Source organism: Hemibagrus wyckioides, linkage group LG17, assembly GCF_019097595.1.
Source record: "Hemibagrus wyckioides isolate EC202008001 linkage group LG17, SWU_Hwy_1.0, whole genome shotgun sequence".
NCBI classification, from domain to species: Eukaryota; Metazoa; Chordata; class Actinopteri; order Siluriformes; family Bagridae; genus Hemibagrus; species Hemibagrus wyckioides.
This window is the reverse complement of record NC_080726.1, coordinates 20831877-20853767: the sequence shown is the minus strand read 5'-3', so window position 1 is coordinate 20853767 and position 21891 is coordinate 20831877. Positions and strand designations below refer to the sequence as shown.

At 45.0% G+C, this 21891-nt stretch overlaps 1 protein-coding gene across 1 annotated transcript in view; it reads left to right on the top strand.

Moving 5' to 3' along the window:
- Positions 1-21891, top strand: part of cbl (Cbl proto-oncogene, E3 ubiquitin protein ligase) — a 53836-nt gene that overhangs the window by 7712 nt on the left and 24233 nt on the right. Inside the window, exon 2 of the mRNA XM_058412851.1 lies at positions 3883-4130. Coding sequence (XP_058268834.1) covers positions 3883-4130 — 248 coding nt within the window. The remainder of the gene's footprint in view (positions 1-3882; positions 4131-21891) is intronic.

Below are 21891 nucleotides of genomic sequence, written 5' to 3'. Positions count from 1 at the left end.
CACCAAGAGCTGGGAACATCACTGCTGCATCCCTGTTCACCTACTACACGTCCTGGATGAATGGAGGAATGAAAAGATGGATGATGGATTGATATGTGGGTATTGAGATGGATGGATGAATAGATGGATAGTCAGAAAGATAGATAAGTGGATGGATGGTTGGATGGATGGAGGATAGATACGTGGGTGGGTGAATGGATGGATGGTTGGATAGGTCGATGGATAGTTGGATGGATGGATAAGTGGGTGGATGGATGGATGCATGTATAGTTGTATGGGTGGATGGATTGATGGATGGATGGATGGATGGATGGATGGATAGTAGGATGGATGGATGGATAAGTAGATGGATGGATAGTTAGATGGATAGTATCTAGGCTCAGAATCATTGTGCCCTAAATGGTGGTATGCTGAAATGCTTTAACTGGGTTGGTCTATTCTCAGTAGATTTATGAAGTATGGATCTGTGAACACTTTCTCAGCTAATTAATTGTTCAGCTCGATGTGTGAGGGAGGAGGAGGAGTTTTGTGACTGTTCACTAAATTTAATCTGCAAACATACTGGAAATGTGGAAAAATCTATATCCAGGGAATGGTCAGTTATGTTCTATATATTATGGAATAATAATGAATGAATGAAGAACTGCAGTGAAGTGTGTTGCTAGGCAACAGCGCCCAGCGTTCTCTTCCGTTACACGTCAGTTTTTCTTTACTTGTTGCACGTCTTCAGATTGTCCAGCGAAATAACCAGCAGATGAACTGGGTAGATTTTGGAATTGCTCCAATAAGGGTCAAATAGCTAAAATAGTTGTTCTTCAGACGCTTCAGAAACTTCCTTCCTGTTTATAATATAAGGATATTTTAAGCGCATTTCTGTCATTCAGATTACCAGCAAGAAGGAGCCGGCCTGTTGACCGCTGGGCCGTCCCCTTAGATGCCTTAGGCACAGAGTTCTCTGCTCTTTCACCATGTAGGAGTGAATGGAATTTGTCTGTTTTCCATTGTAATGCTGATCAGAGAAAATATTAGCCGTTGACCAGTATCATTTAATTTATTTATTGCTCTGCTCAAGCTGGTCAGAAACCTACTTAAAAAACTCAGATATTCATAAGAGCAAGTTCTACAACATTAAATGTAAGCAGGGTTAATGAATAGAAACCGTGTCTTGTCCTTTATTAACTAGTAAAGATTGTTAGCGTTGGCGAGTTGTTGTGGTGTCAGAGTAGTGCTCTGAAGGGAAAATGAACGTCGTCGCGTTAAAAGGAAGTCCTTCACGTCTGTTGGTCAAGAGCTTCCGTTAAACACCAGAATAATGAAGTGTGGCACGGTTGTTTGGTGTCAGACAGGCTGGTTTGGGTTTTTGAGAAACTGCTGATTTCTTGGGATATTCACACATCAGTCTCGAGGGTTTACACAGAATGGGGGGGGGGGACATCCTGCGTGTGGAAGGTCTGCAGACTGAAGGAGAGCTGACAGGAAGTCTGGAGTAACTCATATAATCACTCTGTACATCCATGCTGTGCAGAAAAGCATCTCATCATGCATCAAACCTCAAGGTAGATGAGACAACAGCAGAGGACCTCAGGTTTCACTCCTGGCAGCTAAGAACAGGACTCTCAGGGCCTCATGGGTACAGATGGATGGATGGTTAGCTAGGTGGATGGTTGGATGGATGGTTAGCTATCTGGATGGATGTTTGGCTAGGTGGGGTGGATGGATGGATGGATGGATGGAAGGATGAATGAATGGATAGTTAGCTAGGTGGATGGATGGATGGATGGATGGATGGATGGATGGAAGGATGAATGGATAGTTAGCTAGGTGGATGGATGGATGGATGGACGAATGGATGGATAGCTAGATGGATGGGTGAATGGATGGTTAGCTAGGTGGATGGATGGATGGATGGATGGATAGTTACATGGGTGGATGGATGGATGGATAGTTACCTGGATGGATGGATGGATGGATGGATTAATGGATAGTTACCTGGATGGATTAATGGATAGTTACATACATGGATGGATGGATTAATGGATGGATAGTTACCTGGATGGATGGATAGATGGATGGACAGTTAGCTGGGTGGATGAATGGATGGTTAGATGGATGGATGGATTGGTTAGTCGGGTGGGTTAGTTAGTTGGTTAGCTGGGTGGATGAATGAATGGTTAGATGGTTGGATGGGTGGGTTAGGTAGTTGGTTAGCTGGGTGGATGGATGGATGGCTGAGCGAATGGATGGATCCAACAGAATTTTAAACATTAATCTAGCTGGCAGATATCTCCCTCTGTGTCGAGTTCCTTCAGAAACTCTTCCTTCTTCATGCAGCACATACTGACATGCAAATGATCACGATTATTCCCTGAATATACAAATTACTTACTAATATATTGATCGATATCATCTGCTGACTTCTCCTCCTAACATACTTTCTCCTGAGTAAAAGAGCTGGCAGAAGTGTTTATCTGTTGACCAGGCAAACGTCCAGCAAGCCGAGAAGCAGAGACGTGTTTGTTCCAGAGCTTTAAGACAGGCCCAGGTGCTGACCACCTGATGCCACTAAATCTATGACAAGAACCTTGGCTAGGACTGGCTACACGTTTTCCTCTGCAGCAGTTAGAGTGAAGGCAATGTTGTTGCCTTGATTTTTACTTTCCAATAAATCACACTGGTCACTTTACTGCACCTTTTCCCTCAGCGTGGTCCTGCAGCACTGTGCATCTGCTCAATTTTTTATTCACAAAACACTCGATTAATAAGGAATAGTTTCGAGGTTTCTGTCTTTTCTGCAGTGCTTTTTCACAAACATGAGGGACAAGTGAGATATTCCTAGGAAAATATTTTATTTGTGTATTATTTTAGCTAAAACTGTAGTACAGTAGCAGGTATAAAGACTGAAAGCAGTTTGTTGTTGTTGTGTGTAAATCAGATGAAACGGATTACGAGGTGTCTTCTGCTTTAAAACGCACGTAAATACAGTCCCGTTGCGAGGCTGCTCCATGTCTGCGGAGTCTCGAGTGGTTTAGCGTGACAGACAGAGCTGTTGGTGGAGGACTGGATTGTGGACTCGTCACTTGATTCAGCTGCCCGCAGTTTAGTTTTACAACATGGTGCCTTCAAGTCATTATGAAAAGATTCAAAAGCACATGAACACCACCACAACGTCATTACGAGTGGGGGGGAAACTGGGATTTCTGTGCTCCGAGTTGGATGAGCATTAGGGACATCACGACCGTGAACCTTCTGATTAGTATCTCACACAAACTCTTCCGAAGTTTCTCTGATTGGTGGAAATCTGCAGGATTTCCAGAAATGCGTGTCGTGTTTTTAACCATCCGCCTGGAAACAAAGCCGTCGTGACTCTCAGCTTGTACCTCATGGAAGAAGGAAGCATCTGTTTAGAACTGTGACAATTGACCACTCATGAGGATCAGCTAAAGTCTGGGGTTTTCAGGGTATAAACGTATTAATTCAAAAGACTTTCTCTAAACGAATGACCTGTAGTTGTACACCAGTCTGTTGTTTTTTTTTGTTTTTTTTTTCTCCTAAACATGACACTGAACTTTGATTGGTTGCTTTACTTGTCAGTCAGATGTCATGGGCGGGCCTTAGGCGATAAAATGTGCTCTGGCTACAAGAGACTGTGTTGCTCAAAACATGCCGAAATCCATCCCTGTGATTTTTCCGGGCCAGCTCGATCTATTTTGAGTAAGATGGCGTCACTTTAAAAAGACAACACTAACCAGAAGTTATTTAATCTAAGAGTAATAGTTTCTGCAGCTATCCAGCTCGTCGTTTGGATTTTACTTTGCATTAGAATGCAGAAGGAAAAGTTTCATCGTAAGTTTATTTGTGGTGTCACTGCTCTGTTTCTTTCAGGTGGTGCGATTGTGCCAGAACTCGAAGCTGGCCCTCAAGAACAGTCCTCCATACATCTTGGACCTGCTCCCTGACACCTACCAGCACCTTCGCACCATCCTGTCCCGCTACGAGGGCAAGATGGAGACGCTGGGCGACAACGAGTACTTCCGCGTCTTCATGGAGAACCTGACGAAGAAGACGAAGCAGACGATCAGTTTGTTCAAGGAGGGCAAGGAGCGCATGTACGAGGAGAACTCGCAGCCAAGGTGAGCAGATTGCTAAAGACACGACGCGGTCCGAGACCCGGGCACAACGGTCCGTTCTGTACTTCAGTATACAAATTCTTTTACGTCTTTGCTCTCAAACACACAAACGCGCTTCTTTTTTCCTGTTTACGGCTGACCCGGTGATATTTACTCAGCTTAAGTGTGAAACCGAGGTGTCTGCAAGTCCGAGTGATGAGACTCGTCAAGTCGGGTTATTTTCTGCATTACATGTCAGAAATGATACACTAATGGGTGTTGCCTCGCTGCATTACAGTGTATGTGTGTGTGAAAACATTCAGACAAGCATATAACTCCATTTGGTCAATCAGATATCCGATTAGATGGAGAACTCACTTGCTGTTTCGGTTTTCTGCGTGTTTTAATGAGGAGCGTAATGTCCAGGGCCTGCAGGTGGTCACTTTAACAACCAACAACATCCAGCATGTAAAATCACCGTTCCAAACCAGACTGACCCCCAAGTGAAGTCTCCTTCATTTCATGATGACAGACCTACGTTTTTAATGAACATATTTTGATGAATTGATTATTTAAACCCCAGACACTGCCCCCTATGACGAGAGAGATGTAATTACTCATATGCTGATTACATGAAGCTTTATATCTTTATTATATTAAATGATGGTTTTCTGCTGTTGGAAATAATCACAGGTTAATCATCTCCACTCTTTTACTGCCGTTATGGAGTAACTAACTTACTCTGGCCGAAATGTTAGTGTAGGGAAATAATAAAGTCACGGAAAACATCTAAAACTTTTCATCACGTCTCTCTCTCTCTCTCTCTCTCTCTCTTTTTCTCTCTCTCTGCCTCTCTCTCTCTCTCCCTTGCTCCGCCCCCCCCTCTCTCTCTTTCTCCCCCCCTCTCTCTCCCTCTCTCCCTGCCCCTCTCTTTGCCCCCCCCCCTCTCTCTCTCTCTCTCTGCCTCCCAGTTTTTTAACTCCAGTTCCAGATGCCGCATGTTCCAGTCACTATCATTTGACTTCCAGTCCCTAACTCATCCCCATCACTGATTTGAAGAAATGACTAAAAGATCTGTCATATCTCAAAAGACACGTTCCCGGTCACTAAAACTCAGTTTAATTGTCTGTACAGAGAAGAAATCGGTCACTGCTCAGTTTGTTTTTGTAAGAAGTGATTCTTGACTTGGAGAAGCAGCATGTTAGCATGAGGTCTGCTGCGTGGGAGGTCCATCGAAAAGCAGAAGCTCTCAGCAGTTGTGAAACCGTTCATGTTGAAAAACTGATTGCATTGTTGCCTTTTAAAGGCATCGTTCCGTTCATGTTGAAAGCTAACGGTGTGTCCGTGTCGTGAGACAAGTGTTCAAGATCTCTTACGCACATAGGACAAATGATTATTATAATTTTTAATGATCGTGGTTTTTAAAGTGCCTTGAGATTGCATCTGTTCCGCAGGGGTTCTGTGTTTTTGCTCTGTGCTTAATGCAAATAGTCGAAGCAGAAAGAGGAAGTGCCATGCTTGGGACAATCCCTGATAGATAACCGCCTCGTTTACATGTGATCTGAACTATTTCTTTTCAATTCACTCATCCTGTCTCTCTCTCTCTCTCTCTCTCTCTCTCTCACTCACACACACACTCTTCTTATTTGCTCTTTCCTGAAGTGGTGTATTGTGTACACTTTGTGTAGCTCATTCAGACTTTCTGCAGCGCAAATCATTTCCTAACAAAAGAGAAGAGAGCTCGCATTGTTGCTATATTTCGGTTCTTTATCAGTCACACAGGTATAACAGACCGTCTGAGGTACAAGTCAAACATTTAAGCATGCAATCTTCATGGAACATAGTAAGAGTTCTAACCACATTCCCTGGGGTGGACCATTCAGTCCAGTACCATTTTAATAAATAAATAAAAATAAATCAAACCTGGTAATTTGTATGTTAAAGCATTTCATGGTGCTGCAGTTATATCACACACACTCATATCTCCTCTGCTGCACAACCTGACCACTGACTGGCCGTTCAGAGAGCTGTTATTACCGGGTAGATGAATGATGGATCTTTTTTAAACACTCAGGTATATGGAAACGATTAAAGCCAAACCCCAGAGCCATCCTCTAACCCGATCCTCACGACACACTGTAATCTCCCGTTCCACAGAAATAACATTACCTGTTACCTTCACAATGTTGGTTCAGGACTTGGAAGAGTCAGAAACACAATTTCTTATAGCCTTTTATACTCTTCAGTTTAGTTTGAGTTATTGTTCTTAACATAGTATTGGCTGTTATTTTATTCTATTATTTTATGCTTTTATTTTATTCTATTATTTTGCTCTATTATTTTATGCCATTATTATATTATTTTATGCTATTATTCTATTCATTTATTTTGTTCTTTTATTTTATGCTGTTGTTTTTGTTCTATTGTTTTGTTATTTTATGCTATTATTTTATTTTGTTCTTTTATTATATTATGTTATGCTATTATTCTGTTCTATTATTTGGTTCTTTTATTTTGTTCTATTTTATGCTATTATTTTGTTCTATTATTTTATGGTATTATTCTATTCTATTATTTTATGCTTTTTTTGTTTTATTTTGTTCTATTTTATTATTTTATTTTATTTCATGCTATTTTATTTTATCATATATTATTTTGTTGTTTTATTTTATGCTGTTATTTTTATTCTGTTTTGTTCTTTTATTTTGTTCCATTATTTTATGCTATTATTTTAAGCTGTTATTTTGTACTATTATTTTATGCTATCATCGCATCATCTGTATTTAGGATGAAGCTCAGATAACATGGAACCATTTTTATTTGTAGACCAGCGTCCTGAACTCATCTAATCAGACTTTTCCAATCAGTATAAAGTAATGAATGGCTGATATCGCCGTGAGTCTGATATCAAACGAGTCGGGACTCTTTACCACCCAACACCTTCAGCATCTCATATTGCTCCTAGTTGGCAAATAAAAACAAATACTAATGGAAAAACTTCAAATTCTTAAAGCCCTGAGTGTCTCCTTTCATATGAGACATTAAACACCAGTGTGGAGACATGACGGAGATTCAGTGCTGGACATGGACACAACTCCGGTAAACTTTATAATAATTATTCTGCCATGTTGTTGTACAGCAGTCGTCTCGGCTCGAGGGCCGTGTGTGTGACCTTCTACATGAGACCAGCGTGTGGTTTATTACATTTTCATATCCAATAAATGGTCATTTGGCACCTTTTAATCATTTCTACAGCCCATGTGATGTAGTGTATTAGATGCTTGTCTATTACTTTTATCTTCATGGGACATTTTTATTTCGTTGTATTTGCCTAAATAAGGCGCTCTAGTTCAGATTATCGTGGTGTGAAACGAGACAGGTTTTTCTAGGAAACCATGAACCGCTTTTGGAAAGTCTGTTTTGTTTGTTTTTTTTTTCTTTCTTTCACTTCCTTAAAGCAACTCAATGATCTGAATTAAACCCGAAGAAGATTAAAGCAAGAGAGGAAAAAAAAAACCCATCAAAACCTAATGCTTAACCCAGCGCTGGTCCAGCCTTCGGTCGGTCATTTACTAGCCGGTTAATCCAGAAGCCGGTCGCTTTACTCGAACGGCTCCGGAAGCACAAACCGCTTCGGATCTTGAAGCTATGAACGAGTCCTGATTCAAAACCTAATTCATCTCACGGAGCAGATGTGTACAGACGTTTGCCTTGAGCCTCTCGAGTTGTTTGACGTTAAACCCTGGATGATTGTGTGGTTGCTGAAACACTGAGCAGCATGCAAGGAATCTATGACTAAAAGTTGTTTTAGCAGTCACAGTGTCTCAGACACCACACTTCCTGTTAGAGATTCGACTTCCACTTCCTGTTTCTCACAGGCCATCCAGACTGCTCAGCACGGCGAGTGGCGCACGGATCGCCTCACTGCCTGCGTGCGGCGCTACGTTTGTTATTGGAGGTTTTTTTAAAAAAATAAATAAAATAAAACTGCTTTTATAATCGGGACGTCGCAATGAACTGTTTATAAGCGCATGCACACACTCGTTAACTCGCTCTGTCTAATCTGTAACGCGATCCGGTTTGTTCTGTAAAAAGAAAACAGGTGGGAGGAAGTTAAAGAGCACGATAAATGCCGACACCATGTGTGTGCGGCGCAGGGGGTGGAGTCTGACCTCCAGCCAGAACGCTGAGCTTTACACCAGGTAACAGGAGCAGATGGCATCTAATTCTCTCTCTCTCATAGTTTTCAGCAGTGCGGCACCTGACGGTACGAGAAGCTGCGTCGCTTTATTTTATAGATGTTTCGAAAAAGAGAGTATGTCAGAATCAAGGCTTGGTGTCGTTCTGTCGGTGTCAGTCTAATCCAGTTTAGAAGTAATTTACTATAATGAAATGAATTAGCATCTTGACGTAACTCGTCGTTAATTGCACAGGTAAGGGTCACTGTGTGGTCAGTTAAACCAGTGCCCTGATTTTATTCCTAGACTCTGTCCTAAACTCCGCACACACACTCGTCGCCTCTGTGAAGCCTTTCACTTCCACAAGGCAGAGTTACACCACCTTAAAAATACTGAATTTAAATGCTAAAAAATAGTTTCTATTTTAATTCTGTTTTTATTTTCCATTTGTCCCTAATTGAGCAAGTCAGGAAGAAATGGGAAGAGAAACCAGACGCTAAAGGAAACATCCTGATCAGAGTAACGCTGGAGAGCTCACAGGAGTGTCTTCTTTCTGCATCCATGTTTATTATTTGCTGTAAGAAAAGGGAGGAAATAAGAAAAAATGTCTTGGTGTATTATTTTGGATTTGGTCACTCCACCTCCACCTCCACCTCCACCTCCAACCAGAGATCATAAAAGTACAGAGTGAGATGAAGATATGAATCGAGAGCTGATTCCCCACTCCAACTCCCAACTGTACACTCACCCTCACCCCCACCCTCACACACTCACCCCCATCTCCACACACTCACCCGCACGCTCGCACACTCACCCCCATCTCCACACTCTCACCCCCACCTCCACACACTCCCCTCTACACTCACCCCCATCTCCACACCCTCACCCCCACCCTCACACACTCACCCCCATCTCCACACACTCACCCCCACCTCCACACACTCACCTCTACACTCACCCCCACCTCCACACACTCACCCCCACCTCCACACACTCACCTCTACACTCACCCCCATCTCCACACACTCACCCCCACCTCCACACACTCACCTCTACACTCACCCCCACCTCCACACACTCGCCCCCACCTCCACACTCGCACTGTACCCCACACTCACCCCCACCTCCACACTCACCCCCCACCTCCACACACTCACCTCTACACTCACCCCCACCTCCACACACTCACCCCCACCTCCACACACTCACCCCCACCTCCACACACTCACCTCCACACACTCACCCCCACCTCCACACACTCACCTCCACACTCACCCCCACCTCCACACACTCACCTCTCACACTCACCCCCACCTCCACACACTCACCCCCACCTCCACACACCCACCTCCACACTCTCCCCCACCTCCACACACTCACCTCCACACTCTCCCCCACCTCCACACACTCACCTCCACACTCTCCCCCACCTCCACACACTCACCTCCACACTCTCCCCCACCTCCACACACTCACCTCCACACTCACCCCCACCTCCACACACTCACCTCCACACTCACCCCCACCTCCACACACTCACCTCCACACTCACCCCCACCTCCACACACTCACCTCCACACTCACCCCCCACCTCCACACACTCACCTCCACACTCACCCCCACCTCCACACACTCACCTCCACACTCACCCCCACCTCCACACCCCCACCTCCACACTCACCCCCACCTCCACACACTCACCTCCACACTCACCCCCACCTCCACACACTCACCTCCACACTCACCCCCACCTCCACACACTCACCTCCACACTCACCCCCATGCTCACACACTCACCTCTACACTCACCCCATGCTCACACACTCACCCCCCCCCACCTCCAACCTCACCTCCACACCCACCCCCACCTCCACACACTCACCTCTACACTCACCCCCACCTCCACACACTCACCTCCACACTCACTCACCCCCACACTCACCCCCACCTCCACACACTCACCCCACCCCTTCCATTTCAGACAGTAGATTTGTGTCAGAACGCATCAGTGTCAGTCATGTCTGAGATCTGATCTCGTCCCGCTCAGTGTATTTATATTTCTGTGTAAAGATTCGAGTGAAAACTGCGTGCTTTCAGAAGTAAACTAAAATACCTGACTTATTTCCTTAAACAGAAGCTGCTTGTTTTTAGAATGAATGCAGACTCACTTAAAATCTTCTCCAGGGATCAGACATTTAAAGAGTTTGACCAGAACAGACAGTACTTTACTGTTTTATAAATCTTTATTTATATTCAGCTGTAGTTCTATTACTGGGTTCATACTGCAGCTTCCAAGCTGAGATTAGAAGCCTAGACACATTTAAATCATATCAGGTGTTATAAGTAGTCCCTCGTTTTATTGGATTTAAGTAATCACAGCTGGAGTCTCGGCTCGTTCTGGGCCAGATGTGCGATGACATAAATATGAACTGTGTAGAACCTTGTGGTTTATTACAATATGTTTTCCATCTGGAACAGTCCTAGAAGCCTATCAGTGCCAGTCATGTCAGAGAGTGAAACTCCAGCCAGGTGTAATCTCTGACAGCCCACTTCTCTGACACCTCCATAATACATCAATAACGCCCGTTACACCTCCATAATGTCTCCATAACTCATCCGTAACACCTCCATAACTCATCTATAACGCATCCATACCATGTCCATAACACTTCCATAATGCATCTATAACACATCCGTACCATGCCCATAACACCTCTATAACACTTCCATAACACCTCCTTAATGCATCTATAACGCATCCATAATGCGTCCACAACACCTCCACAACACCTCCACAACGCGTCCACAACGCGTCCACAACGCGTCCACAACTCGTCACAACTCGCCAATCAAAGTACTTATTAAACCTTTATTAACATACTGTACACTTTGTGCTTCTTGTTATAAACACATACAGAGTGAGAACAGTCGAGTATTGCAGACTTACAAACAAACAAAAACCCGAGAAAGCGTGACTCTGTTCATATCAAACTACACAGTAAGAATGAGATGAAAAGCTGAAAGTCAGTCACACACAATCTTCTCCACCAGGTCAGGAGGAACTGGTGATTTTCCAGGATGACCACAGGGTCTGAGGAGATCTGGGACGTGTTGTGTGACGTCTTCACCACGTGCATGAAGCCTAATGCAACTTTGATTCACATGGGTGGAACATGTGTGGGGGGGGGGTGTCTCGGTGTGTGTGTGTGTCTCGGTGTGTGTGTCTCGGTGTGTGTGTCTCGGTGTGTGTGTCTCGGTGTGTGTGTGTGTGTCTCGGTGTGTGTGTGTGTGTCTCGGTGTGTGTGTGTGTGTCTCGGTGTGTGTCTGTCATTGTGTTTTGTTCATATTTGTGTGCTGTCCTCAGCTCTAACACTGCTCTGGACACAGCTGACCTTTACTCTGTTATAATACAGATTAGTTCATTAACACTGAGAGCATGTGATGGATTTGCAGTGGTGTAGAGTCATGCACTCTCCTCTCACGCGCACTCTCCTCTCACGCGCGCTCTCCTCACACGCGCGCTCTCCTCACACGCGCGCTCTCCTCACACGCGCGCTCTCCTCACACGCGCGCTCTCCTCACACGCGCGCTCTCCTCTCACGCGCGCTCTCCTCACACGCGCGCTCTCCTCTCACGCGCGCTCTCCTCACGCGCGCTCTCCTCTCGCGCGCGCTCTCCTCTCGCGCGCGCTCTCCTCTCGCGCGCGCTCTCCTCACGCGCGCGCTCTCCTCACGCGCGCTCTCCTCTCGCGCGCGCTCTCCTCACGCGCGCGCTCTCCTCACGCGCGCGCTCTCCTCACGCGCGCGCTCTCCTCACGCGCGCGCTCTCCTCTCGCGCGCGCTCTCCTCTCACGCGCGCGCTCTCCTCTCGCGCGCGCTCTCCTCTCACGCGCGCTCTCCCCTCACGCGCGCGCTCTCCTCACGCGCGCGCTCTCCTCTCACGCGCGCTCCCCTCACGCGCGCACTCTCCACGCGCTCTCCTCTCACGCACTGTCCTCACGCACTCATCTCTCGCCTCATCCTCATATCAATGCCACACAGTTTTCACCCTTTTCTTTCTTTTTCTTTTTGTTTATTTTCCGGGCTGTTTGCCACCAGCTTCCTGAATTTGCAGAAGATCCTCTGCGTGTTGTGGTGTTGTGTTGTGGTGTTGTGTTAAACTGCCGTATTTGTTGTGTAGATGTGTCTTGCTTCAGTGTGTCTAGGTTCTGTGTGAAGAGGACCTTCTACCAGAGGCTAAATTTAGCTCTCAATAACTGTAAATGTGCCCAAGTTGCCCCCCTCGTAACCCAACAACCCTAACTAAAGCGTCTCACTTCTCCTATCGTCTCATCTTATCTCGGACCTCTTGTATGAAGCAGCGAATGAATTGGCTAGGGGATGTGTAAAAGGCAGCAGATAAACTCGGTCTGTCGGGCGGAGTCGGGTGGAGCGGCAGGCTGTGCGGTGTAACTGACTTCGCCGCTTTGTGTAAAGAGATGGCGTTTCTCTCAGTTCAGGCTTCAGTGTAAAGGCATGGAGGCGTGTGTTGTGGTGAAGGTGCGTCTTTTGTACTCATTTTGCGAGCTCACTATCTACATCCTGTTACGCTGTGCAGCTCTTTTTGAGCAGAGCGACGACTAAACCTCATCAGTGAGCACCATGGCATGGCACACGATGAAGGTCTGAGATAAACTGCAGACTTGAGCGTTTCGCCTCAAAAAACGTAAATGAGCGCGCACATGGCTCCTACCTTTCTTTCATTTCTGATCAATTCATTTAGACCTTTGTTCTCCATATGCCACGTGAAGTTCAGCACACAGATCTAACGTGCAATGCGTGCGTCTTCAGTTTTGTTTTTTGTTTTTTTGCACAGTCTGATGTACGTTTTTCTTCACCGCCTCGTGACTCAGGTGCAGAGGCTGTACAGCTTCTTTAATTTTAAGTAAAGAAATAATTTTAGACACAACTTTTAAATCCCAAGCTCATGCACACGGCTCACTTTTTGTTTCATTTTAAACACTTCTTCGGATATTAAATTCATGTAGATCTTCGTACTCCATGTGTTTTTGTTTCTTTTTGCTTTATTCCTTTAAGAACTGTAGAACTCTAGTTGTTTTGTCTTTGCCCCCTTGTTACCCCAGGGCAGAAGCTCTGTAAAACTTTTAATTTTAAGCAATGAAACTATTACTGATGCACAGCTACCTGTTAATAAAGCTCATGCACTTTGCTTTCCACAAGGTTTAGGAGTGTGTTTATGGGAATTTTTGACCATTCCTCTAGAAGCACATTTGTGAGGTCAGGCACTGATGTTGGACGAGAAGACCTGGCTCTCAGTCTCGGCTCTAATTCATCACAAAGGTGTTCTATCAGGTTGAGGTCAGGACTCTGTGCAGGCCAGTCAAGTTCCTCCACATGTCTTTATGAACCTTGCTTTGTGCACTGGTGTGCAGTCATGTTGGAACAGGAAGGGGTCATCCCCAAACTGTTCCCACAAAGAGCATGAAATTGTCCAAAATGTCTTGGTATGAGGCTGAAGCATTAAGAGTTCCTTTCACTGGAGCCCAACCCCTGAAAAACAACAATGAATTCAATGATTTGGAACGGTGTCCCAAAACTTTTGGCAATAAACTATATATGTAAATAATGTAGTCCTTTGCTTCGTAATGCTGTGGGGTTCATCACTTTTATAAGATATGCTTCTCTCATCCTTTGGGGTCTGTGTTTTTTGCTCTGCAGTTTTCTTTCTTTCAGTATCTTTTATTTGTTCTTTAATAAGACGGTGCACATGGCTCATATTTCCCGACTTTATTTTCTCTTTATTGATGTTTTTTTTTTTATATGAAATGGACGTAGCCCCTTTGTTCTCCGTCTGCCGTTTAAACTTCAGCAGTTAAGCGTAATGAGAAATGTTTCTTACAGCTCTTTTCTTTTCTCTTTAAAGCCCTGCAGTCTGTTGTTTTTCACCTCCTCATTACCCAGGTGCAGAGGCTATGTAAAGCCCTTTTAATTTTAAGTAATGAAACTATTACAGACGCCGAGCTAACGACTTTTAAATCCGCCTTTAATCAGGATCTTTCATTTGTTCTTTAACAAGATCCCATTAGCCCACGCGAGCGTTCAGCCACTTACGGGAGCGGAATTGCTAAACGACCCGCTTTCACGCTCTCCCTCAGTATAAACTCGTTTAGCCGTTTTTACCCTCACCGCTGCAGGCTAGCCATGTGGCTGATGGACGGAAACACAGTCGAGTTACGGCGTGTCATACCTTTAACCCTCTCGGACGTCTCCCTGAGCGCTGAGCTCGGCCTGGACTAACTGCATCATGTTTATTTATACTCTCCCGAGTGCACGCGCAAAACCCAGCCACAGCACAGTACTGCACTTCAGTACTGCATTTGCCCTCAAGACCTAATTAAAAATAACCCCCCCACACACACACACACTTTCTTTCTTTGCTCCTTTTTCCCTTTGTGTCATATTTAAACACTCGCCTTTAACATGTCAGTGAAACTATTAAAGTGCAAATGTGCAGCGAATGGGTGCTGCTTAGAAAGAAAGAGAGAATGAAACAAAAAAAGAAAGAAAGAAGGGACAGAGGAGACTTAAGAAGCTTCGCAAGTTTAATTATGTGTGGAAATGTGTGTGTGCAGTGAAGTGCGAGGCTGCTGTCACTGCCATTTCCTGACAGATCTGGTGTGAAGCCAGTTCCGGAGAGTTAAATTTGTTTAGTGATGACTGTCAAAAAAAAAGAAAAGAAAAGGAAAGCCCAGAAACTCGACCTCAGAAATTGGGTGCGTCTGTGTGTGTGTTTATAGAAAAGAATGTTTTTGTTTGTTTGTTTGTTTGTTCTTTGTGTATGTATATTTATGCTGAGTCAGATCCTCCTCAGGTCTCTTAATTCCCGCTTCAATTAACATAAACACACCAGTACACATGATGACCGCCGCGTGTTTCCTGTCTCCGTGCCCGTCCAGCAGACTCTCCATGCCTCCTCACTGAATATAATGCCCCTTGCTCATTGAGAGGAAGTTCTCTATGTCGCACCAACATCCAAGATGGAGTCCGTGGCGGTGCCGATACATGTCATCATATCCTCCACCACTCCAGCCATCTTTAACCAAAAAATCTGAGGAAGTTGGCACGAGTTTTTTTCTCGCCGATGGATTAGAAATGTTTCCGCTCTGATGCGGCTCCCTGCCGGACGCAGCTTTTTAAACCTCTATATCTATCAAACGGTCAGTCACTTTTGTTGTTTTTTTAGTACATTTTCAGTTTCATTTCATTGCGCAGGATTTTGTGTTTTTGCAGAATTGAACACATCATGAACATAAATCATGAATTCAAAATGATGGTAGATTTGCGCTTAGACTCATGGTCATTACAATGTACTTCAGCCGAAACCACCTTCAGTTCACGTCAAACCCGAGTGCAGCGATCAGAGAAAGTCATTACAGACGTCTCCACTGCTAGGAGATGATCCTAAAATATGGACACTACAGCCATCACTGCCTCATACAGTCTGGAAAAAACATCAGTTCTGCACTTAGGTTACAGTTTCTGTAGCTAGCTAACATTAGCACCACGTGTGTGTGTTCCTCCAATGAGTTAACTCTTCATCTGAGCAATAAAAAGACCAACAAAGGACGGCGGAAATCTGTGGACCGCAGGGGAAATGAATTAGCTTTGACTGTGCCGAAACGCTCGACATGTTACTGGGCTGTAGCACTGTGGGAACAGCGGTCATTTTGAGTGTCATCACACCTCACGTGCCCAGAAATGGACTGGTTCTCACCCAGCAATGAAACAGCAGAGGAATAAATTTTACACACATTTAATGCTTAAACATAAGCTGCACATTTTAATGTGATTTAAACAGCTGATATGTTAATCAGTACGCCGGTCAGTGCTGAACTCGGGTAAACTAAACGCTGGTCAGTGCTGGACTCTGTTAAACTAAACGCTGGTCAGTGCTGGACTCTGTTAAACTAAATGCTGGTCAGTGCTGGACTCTGTTAAATAAAATGCTGGTCACTGCTGAACTCTATTAAATAAAATGCTGGTCACTGCTGAACTCTGTTAAATAAAATGCTGGTCACTGCTGAACTCTGTTAAATAAAATGCTGGTCACTGCTGAACTCTGCTAAATAAAATGCTGGTCACTGCTGAACTCTGCTAAACAAAAAGTGAGTTGTGACATTTCATCTGAAGCCCTAAAAAAGAACAGCATTGCGCCATCGTGTTGCAGAATCCTCTCTGCCTTCACCCAGCGCAGGACAGAAGTGTCCAGCACTGGCACACAGCACGAGTCGAAAAGGAAGTGTAGAGTGTTCGGCGAAATTTACACTGTTGCACAACGTTCGAAAACGTGACCCGGAGAAATGACCTCTCATTCGATTCCTTTCTGCCGGAGCTCAGCAGTGGCGCTGAGCGATAGGTGGGGATGGAGAACGGGCTCTTTGATTGTCTGCCTTGGGCATTCTCAGACTTCTGTCTCTCCTCCGTTGTTGGCCTGGCTTTTTTATCATGGAAAACAGGAAACAGGAAGGGAGCAGCCAGCTGCAAGGTTAAAGGTCAGGCCAAAAGAGGAGGAAGGCTTACAAAAGCACAGTATCTAGGGAAGGTTCGGTTCATAGGCAGCGTCATGACGAGGAGAGGCCAAGAGCTTGAATAGAAAAACGGAGGAGGGGGGCGACGGCTTATGTGTTCGGACTTAGTCATAAAAAAAGCTAGCGTGTGGGCGGACAGTGGAAGAGGGGAAAAAAATGCGTGCGGTCACTTAGATATACTGTTTGTTTTAATCAGCAGGAGCTGTGTTATCGATCCACATGAATTAGAAGCGGATATTTAGAAGAACAATGCTCGATACATTGTGTTAACTTCAACCAGAGCACACGGTACACGTGACATCTTTGTTTTTTCTCGCAGAATTCCGCTCTCGCTTATCTGTTCAGCCTACGTGCTCTATAGGGTCCAAATGCAGTATAGAAGGATCTGTGGATTGTAGAAAATAGGAATTCACAGTGGAAATCGTTGGCAGGAATCCCAGAGGAAGGGGACGGGGCTTCATATATAGCGTTCAGCCCTGATACCCCAGCCATTAAACAAACAAACTCCAGCAGAGCCTCATGGGAACGGCTTCGGCTCTGGACATTTAAGAGAGAGAATTTTTTTTAATTCAGTATAGATAAGATACGAGATCCTTTTTTTTTTTTAAAACACTGTAGGAACTCATACACTATAAAATATTACAAAAGTTTCTGATGATCAAGAAGGCAAGGTGATCAGAGGCAGGGGTGTGTAAACTTTTGAACAGGTGAATGGGTGTAAAATTGTCATGATTTTGTCTTCTGGTAAAGATGTAGATATCTTTGTAGCTTCAGTATTGTATAGTATACAGTATTCCAGATATTTGGAAGGAGTCTCCAGTGTTAGCATTTTGTAGCCGTCGCAGGGAAAGTGCTGGTCCTCAGGATGGAGAGCAAGTAGCATTTTATCCTGTACTAATTTTGAGAGACAAAAGAAGTGACTTCTTAATGCTTACACACATCAACAGGAACTAGCCTTGTTTGTTTGTTTGTTTAAGCTTCATTACTCTTACTCTTACTTCATTACTCTTACTCTTACTTCCTTACTCTTTCATGGCTAATAAAGATATATTAATGATATTTAGCTTTAAACAATACTGTGCAACTCTCTAAAAGAGTCTTTGAATGAACTTCAATTCTACAAATGGGTTCTTGGGTCCGTCTTGCAAAAATAAGTTAGTCATGTTAGGAGTTTCCTCATGACATTTAAAAAAAGGTTTCCCAGCGAGGGAGTGTTGGGAGTGTGGTTTTGGTGTTTTTAATAAACACCCATGGGTCAGTCTGGTGTGACCTGCAGGGTGACGTGTGTACACTAATTTGTTTACAGGGTTTAGTTCAAATCATTTATTATTTTGTCTTGCTTCCTGTTCCATCACTTTTAGTCTAATATATAATATATATAATATATAGTCGATTAATTGCTTAAGGTCAGAATGGATGGATTGGTAGATAGATGGATAGATTGATAGTTAGGTAGATAGGTGGATGGATTGATGGATGGATGGATGGATTGATAGGTAGGTGGATGGATGGATGGATGGATGGATGGATGGATGGATGGATTGATAGGTAGGTGGATGGATGGATAGATGGATGGATTGATAGGTAGATGCATCGATGGATGGATGGTTAGATGGATGGATGGATAGATAGATAGATGGATGGATGGAAAGATGGTTGGATGGATGGATAGATAGAAGGATGGTTAGATGGATGGATAGATAGAAGGATGGTTTGATGGATGGATGGAAAGATAGATAGATGGATGGATGGATGGAAGGATGGATAGATGGATAGATAGAAGGATGGATGGATGGATGGAAGGAAGGATGGATGGATGGATGGATGGATGGATAGACTGAATTTATTGATCCCATGAGGGAAATTCTTGTGACAGGATGAAGTGAGTGTTAGTGATTAATCAGTGTATCTGTGGCGTGAGAGGAATAAACAGTCTGTCCTCACTGGAGTGTAGTTAATTTCAGGGCAGTTCTCCTCCGTCTCATCACGTGTTGTGATTTATTTCTGGCCTTGCTCTAGCTCTGCGCTCCCTCAGGCCTGCATTTGTTAACGTTTTATGTAGACAGCATCCTGTGGGTTTCTTTTTTTCTGCACCACGTATTAACTTCCTCACGCCTGACTGGACATGCCGCACAGCTGGTCCTGACTGAGGGCAGCACACTGACACCTTTTTAGCACCAAGACTCTTTCCTTGTTCCAATGACTTGCTCATCGGCTTTCAGAGCTTTGTAGTGTTTTATTTATTTATTTATTTATTTAATATATTTTTGTATGCTCCTGAACAAATCTCACAGCCAACCTCTAAAGCCCATGTCCTCTGATCTTCATTTTTCTACTGGACAGAAGATTAAGCAGTTAAATGAAACACTGAGAACTGCAGGAGAATGAGGTGTGTGTGTGCGCGCAGATGAATGACATCTGGAATCTGTAGTAGATCAAGAAATATCCTCAGTTTCCCATCGATCTGTAACACTTATATATAACGTTCTGGCTATTTCACACTCTCACCTGCACTTGTGTTTGTAGAGGTAAAATGTGTGTGTGTGTGTGTAGAGGTAAAGGACAGGGATGTGTGCGTGTGTGTAGAGTTAAAGGACAGGGGTGTATGTAGAGGTAAAGGAGAGGATGTGTGTGTAGAGGTAAAGGAGAGGATGTGTGTGTGCAGAGGTAAAGGAAAGGTAGGTGTGTGTGCAGGGGTAAAGGAGAGGTGTGTGTGCAGAGGTAAAGAAGAGGTGTGTGTGTGTGTAGAGGTAAAGAATAGGGGTGTGTGGAGAGGTAAAGGAGAGGGTGTGTGTGGAGTGGTAAAGGAGAGGGTGTGTGTGGAGAGGTAAAGGAGAGGGTGTGTGTGTGTAGAGGTAAAGGAGAGGGTGTGTGTGGAGAGGTAAAGAATAGGGGTGTGTGTGTAGAGGTAAAGGAGAGGTGCATGTGTATGTAGAGGTAAAGGAGAGGGTGTGTGTGTGTGTAGAGGTAAAGGAGAGGATGTGTGTGTAGAGGTAAAGGAGAGGTTGTCTGTGTGTGTAGAGGTAAAGGAGAGGTGTGTGTGTGTAGAGGTAAAGGAGAGGTTGTGTGTGTAGAGGTAAAGGAGAGGGTGTGTGTGTAGAGGTAAAGGAGAGGTGTGTGTGTGTGTGTGTAGAGGTAAAGGAGAGGTGTGTGTGTGTAGAGGTAAAGGAGAGGTGTGTGTGTGTGTGTGTAGAGGTAAAGGAGAGGTGTGTGTGTGTAGAGGTAAAGGAGAGGTTGTGTGTGTGTAGAGGTAAAGGAGAGGTTGTGTGTGTGTAGAGGTAAAGGAGAGGTTGTGTGTGTGTGTAGAGGTAAAGGAGAGGTTGTGTGTGTGTGTAGAGGTAAAGGAGAGGGTGTGTGTGTGTGTGTAGATGTAAAAGAGAGGGTGTGTGTGTAGAGGTAAAGGAGAGGGTGTGTGTGTGTGTGTGTGTGTGTGTAGAGGTAAAGGAGAGGGTGTGTGTGTGTGTGTGTGTAGAGGTAAAGGAGAGGGTGTGTGTGTGTAGAGGTAAAGGAGAGGGTGTGTGTGTGTGTGTAGAGGTAAAGGAGAGGGTGTGTGTGTAGAGGTAAAGGAGAGGGTGTGTGTGTGTGTGTAGAGGTAGCAGGGTGTGTGTGTGTGTGTAGAGGTAAAGGAGAGGGTGTGTGTGTGTGTGTGTGTGTGTAGTGGTAGCAGGGTGTGTGTGTGTAGAGGTAAAGGAGAGGGTGTGTGTGTGTAGAGGTAGCAGGGTGTGTGTGTGTGTGTGTAGAGGTAGCAGGGTGTGTGTGTGTGTAGAGGTAGCAGGGTGTGTGTGTGTGTGTGTGTGTGTAGAGGTAGCAGGGTGTGTGTGTGTAGAGGTAGCAGGGTGTGTGTGTGTGTGTGTGTGTGTGTGTAGAGGCAGCAGGGTGTGTGTGTGTGTGTAGAGGTAGCAGGGTGTGTGTGTGTGTGTGTAGAGGTAGCAGGGTGTGTGTGTGTAGAGGTAGCAGGGTGTGTGTGTGTGTAGAGGTAAAGGAGAGGGTGTGTGTGTGTGTGTGTGTGTGTAGTGGTAGCAGGGTGTGTGTGTGTGTGTGTGTAGAGGTAAAGGAGAGGGTGTGTGTGTGTAGAGGTAGCAGGGTGTGTGTGTGTGTGTGTAGAGGTAGCAGGGTGTGTGTGTGTGTAGAGGTAGCAGGGTGTGTGTGTGTGTAGAGGTAGCAGGGTGTGTGTGTGTGTGTGTGTGTAGAGGTAGCAGGGTGTGTGTGTGTGTGTGTGTAGAGGTAGCAGGGTGTGTGTGTGTGTGTGTGTGTGTAGTGGTAGCAGGGTGTGTGTGTGTGTGTAGAGGTAAAGGAGAGGGTGTGTGTGTGTGTAGAGGTAAAGGAGAGGGTGTGTGTGTGTGTGTGTAGAGGTAGCAGGGTGTGTGTGTGTGTGTAGAGGTAGCAGGGTGTGTGTGTGTGTAGAGGTAGCAGGGTGTGTGTGTGTGTGTGTAGAGGTAGCAGGGTGTATGTGTGTGTGTGTGTGTAGAGGTAAAGGAGAGGGTGTGTGTGTGTGTGTGTGTAGAGGTAAAGGAGAGGGGGGGTGTGTGTGTGTGTGTAGAGGTAGCAGGGTGCGTGTGTGTGTGTGTGTGTGTAGAGGTAGCAGGGTGTGTGTGTGTGTGTGTGTGTGTAGAGGTAGCAGGGTGTGTGTGTGTGTGTGTGTGTGTGTGTGTGTAGAGGTAAAGGAGAGGGTGTGTGTGTGTGTGTAGAGGTAGCGGTGTGTGTGTGTGTGTGTAGAGGTAGCAGGGTGTGTGTGTGTGTGTGTAGAGGTAGCAGGGTGTATGTGTAGAGGTAGCAGGGTGTGTGTGTGTGTGTAGAGGTAGCAGGGTGTGTGTGTGTGTGTGTGTAGAGGTAGCAGGGTGTGTGTGTGTGTGTAGAGGTAGCAGGGTGTGTGTGTGTGTGTGTGTGTAGAGGTAGCAGGGTGTGTGTGTGTGTGTGTGTGTGTGTGTGTGTAGAGGTAGCAGGGTGTGTGTGTGTGTGTGTAGAGGTAGCAGGGTGTGTGTGTGTGTGTGTGTAGAGGTAAAGGAGAGTGTGTGTGTGT